The sequence below is a fragment of the Phoenix dactylifera genome, chromosome 1 (assembly GCF_009389715.1).
Source record: "Phoenix dactylifera cultivar Barhee BC4 chromosome 1, palm_55x_up_171113_PBpolish2nd_filt_p, whole genome shotgun sequence".
Lineage (NCBI taxonomy): Eukaryota > Viridiplantae > Streptophyta > Magnoliopsida > Arecales > Arecaceae > Phoenix > Phoenix dactylifera.
This window is the reverse complement of record NC_052392.1, coordinates 30,438,959-30,451,830: the sequence shown is the minus strand read 5'-3', so window position 1 is coordinate 30,451,830 and position 12,872 is coordinate 30,438,959. Positions and strand designations below refer to the sequence as shown.

General features: G+C 42.1%; 2 protein-coding genes across 3 annotated transcripts; both read left to right on the top strand.

Moving 5' to 3' along the window:
- The first annotated feature begins 7,365 nt into the window (after positions 1-7,365).
- On the top strand, positions 7,366-8,935 carry LOC103699963 (putative disease resistance protein RGA1). The gene has a single exon (XM_026801957.2). The coding sequence runs from the start codon at positions 7,520-7,522 to the stop codon at positions 8,885-8,887; it is 1,368 nt and encodes a 455-aa protein (XP_026657758.2). The 5' UTR covers positions 7,366-7,519; the 3' UTR covers positions 8,888-8,935.
- LOC103699944 (putative disease resistance protein RGA4) lies at positions 8,905-11,093 on the top strand. 2 transcript variants are annotated; one of them, XM_039131612.1, is made up of 2 exons: positions 8,905-10,782; positions 10,900-11,093. In XM_039131612.1, the coding sequence occupies exon 1, from the start codon at positions 8,981-8,983 to the stop codon at positions 10,775-10,777; it is 1,797 nt and encodes a 598-aa protein (XP_038987540.1). In that variant the 5' UTR covers positions 8,905-8,980; the 3' UTR covers positions 10,778-10,782; positions 10,900-11,093. The 2 variants fall into 2 exon arrangements, with proteins under 2 accessions (XP_038987540.1, XP_026657756.2); XM_026801955.2 differs by lacking the exon at positions 10,900-11,093 and having other exon boundaries at positions 8,905-9,876; positions 9,963-10,131.
- The last annotated feature ends 1,779 nt before the right edge of the window (positions 11,094-12,872 follow it).

Sequence of the window (12,872 nt, the reverse complement as noted above, 5' to 3'; positions counted from 1 at the left end):
ATAAAAATGAAAATATTTAACAAGTGTAATGAAATAATTGTGAAAATTCTAAGTGTGGACTAAAAGGCAACAAAATGAATGGATGTATAAAAAAAAATAAAAAATAAAAAATGAAAACAGAAAAAAATGAAATAACTAAAAAAATAATCCCAATCTACTGTACTTAGACTTGAACCTATATGGATCTAAATAAGTAGGCAGTCCTAGTATAGATTAAGTATGAATCTTGTTAATATGAACTTAAACCATATGGAGACTCATCATTAGCTTGCAAGGTTATACCTTATCTTAATGACAATAATTGTGTTATTTTTATTTCAAGATACCATCACATGCTAATGTATCGGAGAACTAGTAAGATTAAATAGTTAGGTCTTCAAGCCACTTGGATGGCCATATCAAGACAGGATGAAAGTACATGGTGCCTCAAGATGCAGATTGATGATCCTAACATAAAGAACTATAATATATTGGTCATTTACCAATGTCCCAATATGCAGTATGACAGGAGTAAAGAGAACATAGAGGTTGTCAGTTTCTTTTCTATGACCATTTTAGAAACAGATGGGAGAGATTGCCCTGTGCTTACAGAGCATGAAGAATTTAAATATATATTTTTTCCAAGTTCTCTGCTAGTTTCGGTGTAGGGGGATCCGTGTGCACATGTTTCTTTGGGGAACAAATGCCTTTTTTTGCGGATGGACGTTGATCATAGATTCATAGTACTAATTTTTATCTCGAATCGCAGTATCCCAAGTAGGGTCATTACTCCAACCCGCATACAGTACGGCTATGGGTTGAGTAAGGTATCAAGTCAAACTCACTAAATTTTTAGACTAAGATTAGGTTTGAGGTTTTTTTGTACGGGACTTGATCCAAATCTGACCCAAGCTTGCGTAGATTACTTAGTTTATTACATACATACATACATACATACATACATACATACATACATACATATATATTAGTTTTATGTTCTTTAATAGAAAAAATGAAGATTAATGACATATTAGAGCATATTCTGGAATTTATACTTGATTTTTAGGAAAACATATATGTTAATTTTTAGTACATTATTATTATGTAATCAACCATCAAGTGCTTGTTGTTCATTATTTAATTTCTGTAGTATATACTAGATATTATATTGATACTTCGCATGGTATGGATTGTTTACCTTCATTAAATCTTCAAGCATAATATTTGAAACTTGACGGGTATTTGGATCCAACCACCACCCTACTCAAACCCGATATATGTTTTTATTGCTAGAACCCAGACCTAATTGGATCTTTCAATAGATCGAGCATAGAATAAAAATTGGACTCAAAACCTCAACAGGTACAGGTTTGGAGTTAGTAAAACCTAGATCCAACTTGATCTAATGGCACCCCTATTCTCAAGTAACCCTATCATCTTCATTTTACACTTCTTTTTTCTAACTCATGTATAGTTCATTACTTCATTTTCTAAATAATTCCTTTTTTACGAGGAAAACTAGGAAGCTCCACCTAGCTTTCCCAAGCCCCATCCCACACTCATCAAAACTAGCCTACCCAGTTTCACAAGTAAATATTCTACTATTCTAAAAATAACTCTAATTATCCTTTGGTGCATTACCACCATATCCCCTCAACCCAAAATAATCCTTATATATCTTCCTTCTTTTTTTAGGAGGTTTGTAACAAATTTTTCTCATGAGAAACCTAAGCAATCTCAATTAATACACAGCATATAACAATTAATTTGTATTATTAGTTAGGCATAAATCTGATAAAAATAATTGTTAGTGCTTAATCTCATATAGTCATATGTCAATAAATGTTTACTCCGACCCATCTCACATACTGAATCCCTCTTGCCCTCTATTCTCTCCCGAGTCCACCCCCCATCTTTCATCCCCCACTCATTCCTATCTTCACTTTCTAATCATTTTACTAGTCATCTCTCATAGCCTACACCTGTTTCATCTTGAACTTTTCTGATCAAGAAACATCTTGACAGTTCCCCGAGGAAGAGATCTCAAGATATAAAACGTTATTCTTGGATACAGAGTCTTGATTTGCAAGGAGATAAGAAAGAGGCCAATTGCAAGATAAAAAGATGGAAGTGAAGGGACCTTGGAACATTGTTGCAATGGAGACTCTAATTCATAGTGGTGAGATAACTATGAAGAAGGTAGAGGGGAGAGGAAATGAGAGTAAAGGAGAGGATAGCGATGGAGATTGAGGGGAAGGGTAAACTAACAAGCGAAGGAGATGTAGGCATATTTGGTAAATTGTAACTTATACTAGAGGAGTTGAAGGTGTTGCTGCCTCTATAGCTGCCCCTCTTTTTATGTTGGAGTTGGCGAATTGTAGAGCATGGGAAATAAGCATAGAAAGATTAGGCATGTTTGATCACTTTTTCTCTTGTTTTTGTTTTTTGCTCATCTAAAATGAAGAGTTTTCCAATCTCTTATTCCTACTTTTTGTAGACTTTTCTTTTTTTGGATTCAGGCTCCATTGGTAAGGCTGCAAATGGGTCGGGTCGGGTTGACCCGTGACCCGACCCGCTACCCAAACCTAAATTGGAGGATTCGTGTTAGGTCCTAAACATGGACCCATTTTATTTTCCGGATCGGGTCTGGGTCAACCCAATCTCAACCCGATCCGCACTCGACCCAACGCATTTTTTTTGAATCAAGTTTGGATTGTTTACCCAAAAATCCGATCCGACTCAACCTGAACTTGGATTACCCATTTAGACCTGTAGGCCTACAAGCTGTAGCTGCAGCCCATATTCCATAACCCATTCACTGCCCAGGCTAGCTAGAGGCCAAGATCTGATTAGAATTTAATTTTTTTGGGTTGAGATAGGGTTATACAAGGATTTAACCCGACCTGAATGATCCATTGATCAAAAATTTTAGCCGTGGATCCGACCTGACCTAATCTTCGATTGGGTTGGGTTTGGGTCAGATCGAAATCATTCATGACATGTTTGACCCGACCCATTGGCACCCTTAATCATAAGTAAGCCGGCACAATAAAATAGTTTTCATGTAATAAAAGCTGGCAAACTCTTTGGCTCAAAGTCTTCGTAGCATTGGATCAGGGACCTAGTTAGAGCCTTTGGCACTCAACTAATAGGCGGAAGAATAGTTTGGCAGTAGTTTGTGCAGTGGTGATAAGAGGAAATTTCAACTTGTCAGTGCTGCTTGTTAATAGGGCTAATGGCTTTTTTTTTTTTTTTTGCTAAAAAAAGGGGTAGGGGGGAGGAAGGGACAAGCCCACCCCCGCGTAGCAACCCCCACTAGGCCCCCGCCCCGCCAGGAGAATGTTCGATGCGGGCAGAAATGGCCGTGTGTTGGGCACCCCGACCGGTTTTACTCATACCCTCCCCACCCGTAGGCCCGGCTCAGCTACTCCTCTGAGTTCTAGCTCAAGTCCCACGTATGAGTACGTCACACCCGGCACCACCCCGGCTACTAGCGGTTCAAGAGCGGTCCTACACCACAAGTCCAAGCAGTGGCCAAAGTAATGAGCTTCGGTCCACAATTTAATCGTCGCCTCAGCGATTCGAACTTGGGACCTTATGGTTAGAATTGCTGCCCAGTACCACTAGGCTACCACCTTGGTGGGTTAATGGCTTTTGATGGGTTATTATGGACCGAATGATAGACTGGCTGGCAGGAGGAATTGGTTGGAAGTGCTTATAGTTTACCATGGTCTGTTGCACGAGTTTCATGTAGGGACATGGATGCATTTGCACGAGTTATTAGAAGTTTGGCGTTGATTGACATAACAAGGTTGATATTACAAATGGTCTAAGGTGAGGGAGGATCTGGTGATGTCTTAGTTGGATATCTTCTTTATTACAATTGGTTAGGAGAGCAAATATCCAGCTATGACTTCCTTCAACAATCCCTGTCACCTTTTTGATCATTCCTATGCCTATTTAATGCTGGAATTTTGAGGCTTAGATATATGTTTTGATTGAACAAATGTGAACCAAAATTATAGGTTTTGATGCTCTAATTCTTGACTGGTGGGTGGACCTATCTTTAAAGGGCCTATGATTGGTTTAGAAATTAAGAGGTCATAGACAAAAACTCGAAGTATAGAGTAGAAAGTTTGGTGGTATTACTGAGTTGAAGAAAAATCTGCTCGACGCCATTATTTGATTGCATAAGGAGGAGAAAATGTGAGGACACAGACTAACCGAAACTAGGTCAGTCTTGAAAAGGAGGAGCAGAAGAAGGGAAGGACTCCAACCCCAATATGAGCTCCCCCACCTTCTCACGAATCCACCCTTGGATCATCCACCGTCTACTTTGAGAACTATATAGGCAGTGAATGATGGAGCAAGGAGATCTTTGAGATCTGTGCGGCAGGAGAACCAAAGGTGGATATGCATGAAGTAAGGTGAATCCTTCCTTCGTTCAAAAGATACTACCCCCATCCCTTTTCCAATTTCTTTTTCTTTCCATTGAGACTACCTCCACACGCTCTCTCTCTCTTCCTTCCCTTCGCACTATCTCGTCCTCCTCTCTTTCAGTCCTTCTTTATTTCTTCATTCATTTGAACATTGAGGCACCAAGACCCCCATCTTTGCTCTCTTCTTCTTCTTGGGTAAGCTGTACTGCCCCTCTTTTCTTCTTTCTTCCTCTCTCTCTTTCCCTCACACTATTCCAACCAACCCATCTCTTTTTTCTTCCTCCTATCTCTCTTCAGTACTATTTCTTTAGTAATTTCTCTAACTCAATATTTCTTTGCTTCTTTATCATGGTTTTCCTAATTATTTTATTTATATGATAGGAGTTGTGTAGGAGAAGAACAATATATCGGACAAAGAGGAGAGCTTAAGATCCCATCTTCTTGCACACCCTCACCTTCGTGCCCGCTTCTTCATTAACCCAAAAGCTATTGCTTGTTTCTCACTATAGCCCCACAATACTTCCTCCTTCTCCTTCTCATGTAGTTCATATAGCATTGGAGCTGTATTAGGAATGCATTCAACCCGGTGTATCTTCTCCTCTAAATTTTCTCATGCCTCTATTATGTTGCCTTGTGGTTTAAGGTACTTTTTCATTCCTCTTCGATTTTATCCCCATGATGTTGCCACCACTTGAGTATCTATGATGGCCCTTCTACAAATCGGTACTCTTCTAGCCTCAATGGATATATCAACATCTTTGAGCATGCTATCTTTGCTTAGCTCAGACTCCTATCCCTAGTTTAGGCGATTGCCACTCTGATTTGAATGGATTTGAGACGTCAAGCATTGTCTCCTAGTTAGCATTGTCCCTTCTCCCTCTCTCATATTTCATTTCCTCCCTAATATAGTGATTTAATTTGTGGGGGTGAGCGATCATCCGGACACGGAGCGATCTAGCGTGTGTTCCACACCCAAACCCTTTAATTATAGTAAAAGGCCCTAATCACCATAATTGTGTAGTTTAGGTGTCAGTTTGGGAAGAACCTAGAGATTAAGATTAGTTTCATTGATTTTGATAAGGATAATTACTTTATCAATTTATGTAAAATATTAATATCAAATTGATTTGGATATGTTAGGGGTATACATGGATGGATAGATACCTTGTTTGTATTTTGTCACAGGTAGAGGTGAGAATCTCTTTGCATGCATGCTTACTTGTATATTAATTCAGATATATATATGTCTGTGTGATTCTAACATATGCATGTATGTTATAGAAAATAAATGAATTTATATTATGTATAGAAATTAGCAATGTTTTAAATTATATAATGTGAACATTTTAATATATTTAATTAATAAAATGGGACTTGCATAACTGAATGATTGGGTGGGCTACTTTGGACTAGTCATGTTATTATGGATTGCCCCATCATAGGCATGAAATATGACACTCTATTATCTTATCACAGGCGAAAGACATGACTAAGACTCAGTCCAAGACCAAATATAACTTAATATAATTAATATGCATTCTCAAAATAAATGGATGGGTGAAGGTCCTAGACTGTCGATATTATTGTGAATTGCTAGTCATGGACTAGAGCGCGATATTCTGGATAGCCTTGCCACGGTCTAAATGTAGTACTATTGATTGCCTCGTCACAGGCGTGAAATATGACTATAGTTAGTCTAAAGCCAAAAAAGAGAATATTGGATATGCGCATGTGAACCTATTTGATAGGTGTCGAGTAGTTAGTCTAAAGCCAAAACTAGAATATTGGATATGCGCATGTGAACATATTTGATAGGTGTTGACTCTAGACTAATCTTGTTACTATTAACTGCCTTATTACAAGCTAGAAATATGGCATTATTGATTGCCCCGTTATGGGTGAAAAATATAACGCTACTGATTACCTTGTCATAGGGTAAAAACGTGATCGGAGTTAGCCCAACGTCGAAAGATAACCATTATTGGATCTGGATCTTGCTAATCAAAAAATGACAAATAAGTTATTTTAAATCACTATCGAATAAAATGGTTAATTTGATGTTACATAAAATATCATAAAACAGTTATTTTGATATATGATGCATATGTCCTTTTTTTCAGTTTATTGGACTTACGCTGGATTGCTGGTGTGTGATTTTTTGATAATTGCATATATTTCGGTATTAATTATTTGCTATGGTTTATATTTAATTATTTGTGGGTGTGTGTGTTCGGGATTCGATGGCCTTATCATGTATGAGGCCAAGTTGCCAGTTTGGGACATTATATTAATAGTTGTTAAACTAATCCAAGCTAAATTTTACATTAGATAAATTTTACATATTAGTGGCGGGTAACCAAATCCGTGCTAATAACTTTGTTATTTGATAAATTATATATATTGAAGCAATATGTCAATCCTCGGGAAAGGTTGCATACATCAAATTTTGTAGTAATCCGACTTGAAGATGAGCAAAGATGCAACATTATTGTTCCTTATCTCCTTAACCTTCCACCGGAATAATAAACTTAATAATCCAACAAAATTATAAATTATTGCTGTAAGTTATATTAGCTTCATGGTTGGTGGCCAGTCTACATCGATGCCTACCTCTCTCCACTAGCTTTATTTAAATTGAAATTTCAACCATTCTACGTTCATAAATATCCAGTCGTTTCTCATCCTCTAAGTCGCCAGCGTCAACCCGCGCGTATAATGAATTATTAATATTAAATTACACGTTATGAAATAATGGATGCCATGATTGCTGTTTTTACCTGTTATAATAACAGCAGATGAACAGATTGATGTCATGATAACTAATTAAATAAAACCAATATAGCCGGCAAGGGGAATCTGGTGCTATAGAGTTGTCCTTTTCCTTCTTTTTTCAATTAAGTAATGGTGGAGGAAGTATTTATCAATCAACAAGTTGTCCTTTGTTTTTTTCCTTCTTTTTCCTTCTTCCAACAAGTATCTTTATCTTTCTTCTGTAGCGATTCTTGACCATGTTTATGTTACCACGAAAGATAGGGCCTTTGGATTTTTATACATAGGCTTGCAAGGATCCGGGGTGCCTCAAGAGTTTCCCTTCTCAAAAGATGGCAATGATCTTACATGCTTTCGTGGGAAGATACATGAACAAACTCGCAGATTTTGTAGAGGGTGAGGCGTCAATCATGCTCAAAGTGAAGGATGAGCTCCAGAAGCTTCAGAGAAGACTGGAAAGGATCAGAGGTTTTCTTGAACATGCAGAGCGGAAGAGGCATGAAGACACAAATATCGGTAATTGGGTGAGGGAGTTGAAAGATATCATGTATGATGCAGATGATATCATCGACCTTTGCATCATCGAAGGCGGCAAATTATTGGAAGGCCATCATCCCGTTTCTGCGGTATGCCATCCCTTCCCTTTATTTTCTTGCTTCGGTTGTATGAAGTTCCGCTATGAAATTGGTGACAAAATTAGAGATCTTAATAAGAGGCTGAAAGAGATTGCAGAGGATAGATCAATACTGCCTAAACTGGAATACACTAACCAAGATGTCCAAGAGAGCGGAGTGAATCCTCGTCAGACTTTTCCCATTGAGGACAGTTCTGATATCGTAGGGACACAAATTGAAGAGGCTACCCAGAGTCTTGTGGAGTCGATAGTCAAAGAAGATGAACAAAAACTTTGGATTTTGGGGATTGTTGGGATGGGTGGAATAGGCAAAACTACTCTTGCTTCTAATGTATACCAAGATGAAAGAATAAAAGAAAACTTTCCTATACGAGTATGGGTGTGCGTTTCCAAGAATTTTTTAGAGACAAATTTGCTGAAAGAGATAATTAGGAGCACAGGTGGAAACTACGGGCAGGCTGAAACGAAGGCAGAACTCATACCCTACCTGTCCTCCGTCCTTTCAAGAAGGTTCGTTATTGTATTAGATGATATATGGGAAGCAAAAGTATGGGAGGATCTGCTCAGATATCCTTTGAAAAGTGCAACGGCTAGTGGTAGGGTTGTGATCACCACTCGAGACATAAATGCGGCTAAGAATATGAGAGCACGGGTCCACCATGTTGACAAAATGGGTAGTGATGAAGGCTGGGCATTGTTCTGCAAGAAAGTCTTTGGAGATGATGAGAAGGAAGAGATCTTCAATCTTAAAAAAATTGGGATGAAAATTGTTGACAAATGTGATGGTCTTCCTCTTGCAATCAAGACCATTGCAGGAGTTTTAAGGTCGAAGGAGAGAAGCAGCATAGCATGGAATAACGTTCTCAGAAGTGATGCATGGTCTATGAGCCAACTTCAGACAGAACTCCCAGGAGCCTTATTTTTAAGCTATGAAGATTTGTCATCTGATCTTAAGCAATGTTTCCTTATTTGCTCGTTATATCCTGAGGACTATCGGATGCATCGTGATGATCTTGTTCGATACTGGCTGGCAGAAGGTTTTGTAAAATCACAAGAAGATGTATAGTCAGAAGATTTAGCGGAAGATTACTTTAGAGAGTTGATTTGCAGGAATCTTTTATAACCAGATTCTAAATACGAAAATGAGGTTTGGTGCACAATGCACGATCTCCTGCGTTCTCTTGCTCTGTTTTTGATAGGAGATGAGAGTACTTTTGTTGGCAATGGAAAAACATGCACCACGAATCCTTTGACCAAGCTTCGTCGCTTATCAATTTCAAATGTGGGAGAGAAGCTAGAAATCCCTGATGCAGTGAAGAAGCAGAAATGCTTGAGGACTCTAATTGTCTGGAACAGTCCCAGGACAAAGATGGTAGAGCATGAACTCGGAAGACTCGGGCAGCTACGAGTTTTGGACTTGAACGATGCGGGACTGGAGAGCCTTCCAGACTCCGTAGGAAATCTATTACATCTAAGGTACTTGGATCTTGATCGAACAAATATCAAAAAGTTACCAGAGTCTATCGGACGCCTTCAAAATTTGCAGACGTTGAATCTCTCAGGCTGTAAATCTTTGCACACGCTTCCCAAGGCCATCACAAGTTTGTGCAAACTAAGACGCCTTGGCCTGGATGGAACTCCATTAAGCCATCTCCCAAGAGGAATAGGCAAACTAGGAGATCTCAACGATCTTCGAGGATTTGTGGTTGGTGATGATGGAGGCGAGCAAGATCAAGGGTGCGATTTGGAGGAGCTGCAATCTCTGTCCCAGCTGAGAGTGTTGCGCATATATAGGTTAGAGAGGTCACGAAAAGGAGCTTCAGCGCTTGCAAACATCTGCTTTCTTAGAATGTTATCTTTGACGTGGGTGTCACCCGAAGCTGAGAACAATCAGCCACGATGTGGACAGGACGCAATTCAAAATGCGAACAAGATATGCAACGACCTCTCTCCTCCATCCAGCATAGAAAATCTTCAGGTCTACAACTTCTTTGGAAGTGGGTTTCCCGGCTGGTTGATGTCATCCTCATTGGATGCCTCCTTTCCTCACCTGCGGTACTTGCACCTTGTTAACTGTAAATCATGTCCCCAACTTCCTCCACTAGGCCTATTGCGCCAGCTAATATTCCTTCGAATTTCAGGAGCAGACGCAATCATAACGATCGGACCCGAGCTTTTTGGTCACCATGCCTCAGCAATAACTGCATTTCCTAGGCTTGAATGGCTGCAATTCTGGCACATGCGCAACTGGAAAGAATGGTCATTAGGTGTGGTGGGAGACGTTGGCGATGAAATAAGAGGAGCCCCTAAGCTGCTGCCGCATCTCGAGTACCTATATCTACATAACTGTCCCGAGCTAATAGCTCTTCCGGAAGGTCTGAGTCATTTCACCAACTTGCAGCGCTTGAGAATTGTGGGCGCCCACAACCTGAGAGAAATCAAGAACCTCCCCTCAGTAACTGATATGCTCCACATCGAGAGAAACCTGAGGTTGGAAAGAGTATCCAACTTTCCCTCGCTGAAATCTTTGCAAATACTGAATTGTCCGAGATTACAGATCGTGGAGAATCTTGATAAGTTGCAATTCCTGGGCCTGACACGTCCTTCTGCAGTACAGGGGACCTCAGAGATACCCTCGCTGGAGTGCCTCCTAGACGTTTCCAATAATTTTGATCAACAAACAGAGCAACTCCCACAGTGGTTATTGGACCTACTCGGGCAGCATCAAAATGCTTCGACTGCAGTGCAGAATCTCAAAAAATTTAGACTGAAATGCAGCTCACCACTGTTTGAGAGCTTCCTTAAGGATGCACCAAACTGGCCCATCATTCAGTGCATCCCTGAGGTCTGGATCGAAGACGTAGATGGTCCCTCATGGATACGGTATACCAAGGGACCCCCTTCCACCTTTCAAACCAACGTGCAACCACAAGAGTTTGCAAGTGACCTCTCTTGAGCAAGGTGATTTCTACTTCCATTATGTTTACCTTTCCCTCATTAATTTGTTTATCACCATTAGACCAGCTGCCATATATCGAGGCCGTTAATCTCATATATATTAATTTTCTCTATTCCCAGAGAATTTCGTGCAGATTTAGCAGTTGGGATGGACGTGCTCGGTGTTTTTCCCTTTTTTTTTTCCTCATGTAAACTTTTTATTGGACTTGGATTTCTGCTCTGTAATTTCTGTTTCCTAGTGTTTTGATGGTTTTATATCATTATCCTGAATGTAACCTTAAGAAATCATATGCAATAAATCATGATTTCACTCACCCTCTCCATCTTTTCTGTTAGGGGAAAAACCCTAAGTCATATATCCATAGAGGCGCTCGGCCGAAGAGCGCCGACCGGAAAGCTGCTCGGCCGAAGAGCGCCGACCGGAAAGCTGCTCGGCCAAAGGATGCCGACCAGGAAGACGCTCGACTAGAGGGCGTCGACCAGAGCGTGCGCCAAGAGGTGCCCCACCCAAAGCTGCTCGGTTAGAAAGTGCCGACCAAAAACAGCGTCAAGGCGCTCTGCTAGAAGGTGCTCGCCTAAAGGGCGCCGACCAGGAGTACTTGAAGCAACCCCGCCACAGGGCGCCCCACTGGGCGACCAGCTCGGCTCGGCACTCTTGCCGAGCCGATGCCTTAACCAAATGTTCAACCTCCGCCTAAAGTCCAAGGGACTGACAACTCCTACGGCTTGCGACCTGCCACTATCTCCAAGCCATCAAGGCATAAGATCTTCGCAGGTATTCGGCACGACCTGCCATTAATGCACGAGACTCTCTCAAGTCTCCGATGCACTCAGTCATTTAATGAACACGGCCCAAGACGATCTCCGGATCACTGAACCATCAGAGCGCATGGCTCTACCTGACCGCCGGTTCATTCGGTAATAAATGCACTTACCATCCACAGACCCCAGGCCCGCTACGGCCGGCGGTTCAACCACTCCAACAGGTCCGATCGACCGTGACAACTCCCTGATTCCGGTCTGATCCGGTCCCGTTCTCCATTACGCCATTAATGGGCCAAATCGTGCCCAATTATTACAAAACAGGACAAACCTCCTGTCACCTCCCAGGTAACAAAAATCCTCCTATAAAAGGAAACCTGGGGGGAAAAGGGAGGGGGGACCAAAAACAAGAGAAAAAACCCGGAGCTGGAGAGAACCCTCCTAGACCGGGGGAAAAAGGAAGAAAACAGCACAGACACAATTGAACACAAGATTCTCTTTGTCTTCTCCACATACTCTCTCCCCTGCTCTCTCCACATACTTGCCCCCTCTGACTTAGGCATCGGAGGACCGGCGCCGGGGAGCCCGGCCACCGGTTTTTCTTGCAGGACTTGCACACCCCCCGCGGCGGAGGACACAGCCAGCCGGCGCACCGCCGTCCGCCTCCTGCAGCAGCGGAGCTCCTCCTTCCACGGCTTCACGGCGGCCCCCGGGTCCAATTTCCAGCAACAGTTGGCGCTAGAAGAAGGGCCCGAGTTCGCTACCATGAAGCTAAGAAGCAAAGGGGCTTCCAACGCCTCTCGACGTCCTCCACCAAGCTCAGAATGTTCCGTTCGGAACTCATCACCCCCGGTTGAGCCAGCACCTCAAGTTCGACCGGAACAATTTGATGCCCTGGTGCAGCAAGTGCAGGCGTTGGCTACCGCCGTTCAAAGCTTGCAACCCAGGGGCATCCCAGCAGCACCGCCTCCCCCGGCTCCAGTTCAACTGGGGCCCCCTACTAGCGGGCTTCCTCTTCGAGGTCAGGACTCTCAAGTCCAGGCCTCCCTCTGGAGAGAGCACCCAGTCAGAGATCACGGAGGCTGGCCACAGCCTTCAGAAGCCAAGTCGGTTCCAGGGCAACCTGCACCCAGAGGAACCACTGTAGCGATCCTCCAGAATGACGAACTCGACAAGAAGGTCGAAAAGCTGGAGCGCCAAATCCAGGCACTCCACGGGAGAAAATCGGGACGTAATGGCGACTTCGAGTTCAATACGAAGTCGCCCTTCTCCCAGGAGATTGAAGATGAACCGGTTCCCCTCCGGTTCAAAATGCCCCAGGTGGAGCCTTA